Source organism: Brachionichthys hirsutus, chromosome 9, assembly GCF_040956055.1.
Source record: "Brachionichthys hirsutus isolate HB-005 chromosome 9, CSIRO-AGI_Bhir_v1, whole genome shotgun sequence".
Classification (NCBI taxonomy): Eukaryota; Metazoa; Chordata; class Actinopteri; order Lophiiformes; family Brachionichthyidae; genus Brachionichthys; species Brachionichthys hirsutus.
In genome coordinates, this window is record NC_090905.1 from 10,965,669 (window position 1) to 10,971,572 (window position 5,904).

At 47.9% G+C, this 5,904-nt stretch overlaps 1 protein-coding gene across 1 annotated transcript in view; it reads left to right on the top strand.

Moving 5' to 3' along the window:
• Nucleotides 1-222: 222 nt before the first annotated feature.
• The window catches only part of shdb (Src homology 2 domain containing transforming protein D, b), a 15,362-nt gene continuing 9,680 nt past the window's right edge, over nucleotides 223-5,904 (top strand). The window contains exons 1-3 of the mRNA XM_068743749.1: nucleotides 223-555; nucleotides 2,316-2,466; nucleotides 4,764-4,985. Of these exons, the coding sequence (XP_068599850.1) occupies nucleotides 223-555; nucleotides 2,316-2,466; nucleotides 4,764-4,985 (706 nt within the window). The remainder of the gene's footprint in view (nucleotides 556-2,315; nucleotides 2,467-4,763; nucleotides 4,986-5,904) is intronic.

Below are 5,904 nucleotides of genomic sequence, written 5' to 3' on the forward strand. Positions count from 1 at the left end.
GAAAAGAGAGAAATAGAGGATGGATTTGTGTCGCTATTTGAATGAAAAATATGTTTCATCTTTATTGCATGGTCTTTTCTCCACAGTAAAATTCCAGCTTTACAGCTGAAACGATCATCAGCAAATATGATTTAGGAATAAAGCCCGGTCTGCTCCTTCAGCCTCCAGCCTCCTGCTCTCACCCCGTCACACACACACACGCCGTTTGGCATCAGAGCTGCCATGGCCAAGTGGCTGAAAGACTACCTGAGCTTCGGCAGCAGGAAGGCGCCCCCGCAGCCTCCGACACCCGACTACACGGAGAGCGAGATCCTGAAAGCCTATCGGCTGCAGAGGGACCTGGACTTTGAGGATCCCTACGAAGACACCGAAAGCAGATCCAGGGGTGAGTCCGGGACGTCTGAGCCGGCCACCCCTGTGTACGGGTCTCCCTTGAAGGCATCCAGTGTGGACATGAAATCCCCCAAACACAGACTGATCAAAGTGGACTCCCAGGAACTGGGGCGCACCAAGATCCTCCTCAGTGCCGTCTCTATCGAGGACCAGCAAGACCCCGTAAGAGCCTCGGTTCCCCAGCATGTGTTTGTAGGGCCTTCAGAGCACGACGTGTGTGTGTGTGTGTGTGTGTGTGATGATGAAATCACTCTTTTATGCGGTTCCTGTGAACTGAACTGAATGAACGAAGTAGAGAGGGAGAGATGACGGAAAGGCAAATAAGTGGCGAGGGAGGAAAGCAGTCCCCCCCCCCCCCCCCCCCATCCACCATCGCCGTGGCGCCTTCATTGATTAGATTCCATCGGCATGTGACTGGGAATGTGTGTCACAAATGTATTGTTGGCATAAATCACATTACGCGCCGTGCGCCACAAAAAATTCACCAGCCGATGTGAGAAAAAAATAATTGATGGCTTGAGCGGACCATTGAGACAGAAAGGGTCACAGTCCCTTGAGTTTATGTCCTCCCATAAATAATAAATGGGGTTTGGTTTTGCAAACTGAGAGAGAGAGACCCCCCCCTGCCCAGCCCCAGCACATGTTAGGGTCCATATACAGCAGCAAGCTGATATGCCGAGAGCCACGGGGAGGTATGATTTATACCACAGCGCCGGGGCTCCGGCGCACTCCTGGCTGCGTACTCTACATGTACTGCTACATAGAACCCCCCCCCCCCCTCCCCCCAGCAAACTGACGTTGGAAGTCAACAATGGGATCAGAAGCAAATGATTTGCAAGGAAATGGTTCTCACATATGCTGAGTTAGTTGATGGATATTTTGGGGATTTCATTGCTGCAGTAAATCCATGACTCCTGGAAAATATTTCAAGCGCAAGCGTCCTGTAGCGGACTGAAGTAATAATCTGAACTGGGCTCGCTGGCCCGCTTGACACCGCTCCCCTCCTGCTCTCATTCATTTCCCGCCGCCTGTGGGAGCATTGAGCCTCTAATTAACATCAGAGATTCCGAGGCATCGATGAGAAACCTGTGGCAGAAATCGACATGGGATTAGGAGGAGATTTTGTGAGAGCGTTTAGCATGGCGAGCGGTTTTTCTTTGTGAGCGACAGAGATCTAGGAAGAGAGCTTTCTGCCAAAGGATGTATGTCTTTGAATCTGTGTGTGTGTGTGTGTGTGTGAGAGAGAGAGAGAGAGAGAGAGACCATATGGCTGCCTTTGTAGCTGCCAGTGAGCCAGATGACCCCTGTTCTTCTTCTGTGTTTGCATGAAAGAACAAATGCTTTTGACCGACCAACCTTGTCCCTCTGCATTCTGCTGTGCTCTTCCTACAGACTCCGCTCGTCTTCCTCAGGCAGGATGATTTGCGGCTGCATATGACTTCAGCATAGCAACAAAGATAAATTCTAGTTCCCTATTCCAGGGTTTTAAGACATATCTGCTAAGCATGCATAGAGCATTGCTGAGGTACTGTGATTTTGCACATTAAGGATGCAAATTGGTGTCTTGATTATCCTGCAAAAGTGTTTTGCCTGTAGCCAAACGTATATTTAATGCGCCATTCAGTGAGGCTCTGATTTGGAACCGCTCTCTCCTTCTCGGGTCGCGATGAGCTTCACTCGACACTCCTTCCTTTTCGTGCGCTGCAGACTGGACTCATAATAACGTGAAAACGTTTGGATCCTTGTCGGCTTTAGTTTAGGGGTGATGATAATTTCATTTATTCAGAAGTAGCAATGTGGAGCTTTTGAGAAACGGTAATAAGTATTTAGAAATGCTTTGTATTTAAGGTCAAGAAATATCAATATTGGCTCATAATTCTGTTCTGTAAACAAAACAAATGTGTTTAATTTTGTTTTTTTAGGTGGTGCCATCCGCACCGCTGGCAGGAGACGCGGATTATTCCGACCCATTTGATGCACACTTGGGCCACAGGTCCGAACCAGATCTCAGACCTGTTCCGTGTGAGAATAACGGCTACATGGAACCATATGAGGCCCAAAGGGTCATCACGGGTCAGTAGACGGCACTACTCATCATCTGTCAGTATTATCAGTATCATATTATCATCATATTGGGTAGGCTTAAATGTATTCCCTTCCATTTTGCTATTTGTATCTCCACCCATTACCTTGTTTTCATTGTTTTCTTCTAAAATTGCTGTTGTGAAAAGACAGCGTCAGTAAATCCATTCCGCCGACCAGCAGACGGTTCTACAGTATGGTGTTGTAACTGCCCACAGCCCCTCCCACTAACTCATCTCAGACCCCCCCCCCCCCCCCATCATCCCTTGTGACTTTCTCCCACATCATCTAGTTCTCCATCGTTTTCCATTTGTCTCTTCTCTCATAACATCTCTGTCTGCCCCTTTCTCCCCCTCTCCCCGTGGTCTGTCCCAGTCATTTAGTGTAAAAAACCCCTCCTCTCTCTCTCTCTCTCTCTCTCCCTTCCTCCCCATTTGTCTGTCTCTCTACATCTCGAGGGCTCTTCCTTTCCCTGGGGGGTGTAGTCTAGCTGCCTGTTTCTGATCCGTCCATTAGCAAATCTTATATGCTGTCCTCTTTGGTGACACTTGCTTTGCCTTTCTTGTTTGTTTTTTTTTGTGATAAAAGGAAGTTGCTAATATCAGGCTTCAAGTAAATGGACCTCCTTTTATATTCCCATCTGAGAAACCGTGAATAAAACCATTTGGATTACGCCATAGGAGAGATTATATTTGCAGCTGTGATTGTAACGAGTTTGCCGTCTTTCATTTGTCACTGGATTGCACCCGTCACTCTAGAGCTGTCGAAGACAACGGCTGCTATCTGTCTCCGTCTGTCTCTTACTCAGTGCCACTCATTAAAAACCACAGCGAGCGCACCAGAAGACAGACGTGACACTGGAATAGTAATTATCTTGTAAAGAGAGACTGTCTGAGACGACACCTGCGTGTGTTCTCCACCTGTATGTCTAAAGCATCGTCAGCCAGCGCGGTTTAAAAGGCCGTCTTCCCTCCTCCTGCTCCTTCGTGCATGTTTACCTGAACACTCCCTGTTGTCCCTCGTCTCAAGCGTCTCTCAGCGCTCCGTCAAATTGCTATTCTTTCCCCTTCCCCTCTTCTGTTTCCCACCACCATGTTTCTTGTGAATTTCTCATTTTACTTCCTACATTCCTGTTTTCTTTTGTTTTTTTATCTCGCTGCCTTCATCTTCTTCATCTTCATCTTCAGACTGCCGCCGACGCTGTGGGTTCCAGGCAGGTAGAGCGGCGTTCAGCCGTGCTGCGCCTCTGTCGCAATGGCTTAACGTCAAACTTTGACAGACCCCCCCCTCCTCCCACCCTTGTCCTTCTCTCCAATCACTGCACTGTTCACCTTGTTTCCTCCTCCTCCGTTTCCTTCTCCTGCTCTTCGCCACATCACCTTCTTTTTCCTTCCTCGCTCCACCTCTCCCTCTCTCTCTCTCTCTCGCTCCATTTCTCCTCTAACCTCTTCGTCATAACCTCAGGGCCTTTCCCCGAGGCCTCCGCTTGGTCACCATGGTGACAAAAGGGCAATGCATTATCAAGTGAAGGTGAAAGTTTCTCTCTGCCTTGCACCAGTGAACGCTTCCGTTTCTTCCTCCTCTCTTTCACGTGAGTGCACCTCCTTTGCGGGGCTGCTGGCTGTGAACATAAAAGATGGCTACGCCTTCATTATAATGTTTTGATTGATCTCTTCATGAGTACCGCCTGCTATTAAAGCCCCATTGATGATTTTTGCCGTCGCAGCTCAGACATTTCAATTGATGGATCAGAAATAAAGATTCTTCGAATTGCATCAATGACCTCAAAGCTTTTTTTTTTTTAATCTCCTGGCGTGTTTTTGATTCCTCATCGTAGCTGCAGATGCATTTTGTGGTTAAATCCCGCTGAGAACAATCTGAAGATATTCACTGGGAGGGGGGGGGGGCTCTCTGGATTGCTGCTGGGATTTTGGGATGAACAATAGAAGGGGGGGCTGGTTTTGTCTACAGAGTTGCGATTCAGCATCTAGCCCAAGGCCTCGTTAATCTGCCCCATATGAGATTATGAGCCCACGGCAAGCTGTGCAAACACCGTCTGTCGCTCTCCTCTCATTCTAGTCATGTCAGAGCTCAACAGGCAATTTGATCGACTTTGTAGTACAGAATAATATTGTTGTGTTTAGGGGACCTCATCACTGCTGGCAAATGCTATTCCTTAATATTGCCTATTGGTCCTGCTGTGAAAGGCTAAACGTGAAATATCCAAGACGATGAATTCTCTGCATTTGGGCGTCTACGTATTAATATTCGCTGTTCTACACATGCAGAGCTGCAGCGTTGCCCAGGAGGAGGGCGGCCAAGGGGCGGGGTGCAGCTCTACGACACCCCCTACGAAGACGAAGGAGTGCAGCGCCTGGGTCTGCTGCATGGAGAACATCTGGAGGAGGGCAAGGAGAGCAGCAGGCTGCCGCAGGATGACGAGAGACCGGCTGACGAGTACGATCAACCCTGGGAATGGAAAAAGGATCACATCTCCAAAGCGTTTGCAGGTGAGCAGAAGAAGAAAAATAAAGGAGTGGAGGGTAGCCTGATAAAGGCCTCCTTTTTGAAGATGTAGGCCGTGCAATATACCGTATGACTGCTAAACTGTGCCTCTGGGTGTTCCTGCTGCACCTGTTTAAGTCAACTATAAACTGGGTCATCACATGCGCTAATGTTCAAACTTAAAATGGCAGAAAGCTCTTGCCAGTGTTTTTCCGTGGAACAACTGGAACCATTCATTTTGTTCATGTGTTCTTTTTTCCGAGCAGCAGTAAACACATCTTTGTTTGCACCTCTCCTTTTACAGCTGACAGGTTCATTGTCGGGGTATTTTGATATTTTTCCGGTCGGCCAGCCACTGCAAGCGTTTTTACCCAAACCACCCAGTTCAGAAACCCGTTCTATTACAGTAGGTGATAACCCCCCCTACCTCTACAGACACGAGATCTCACACCTTCTCAGCAGAAGCTAAGCAACATTGGGGGGTAAATAGTTGAAAATATAAATGATGAAGCCTGAGATTAAAAAAAAAACAGTTTTAAAGGTCAGCGAACTCTGCCGCTGACGACATGATGAAATACGCCTCTAACTGCCCTGACCTTTCTCATCTCATAAGCCTTTTTTTTCTGGATGTGCTGCTGAATCCTTCCCTGTCTCATCTTAAATGTTTCACATCTTTCTCTGGCTTCATTTAAGCACCTTCAGTTGACTATTGATTTCTTCTTTCTACTCTTTCACACACGCACGCACACACACACCTACACACACACACACACACACACACACACACACGTGTCCGAGCACCGCTACAGCGATCTCCCAGACGCCCATTAGAACTGACAGAGACATCTTGTGTGTGAGGACAGGAGCAGAACACTAGTCCTGATGAAGAGAAGGTCGGCAATGAACAGATCAGGGTTCATTTTC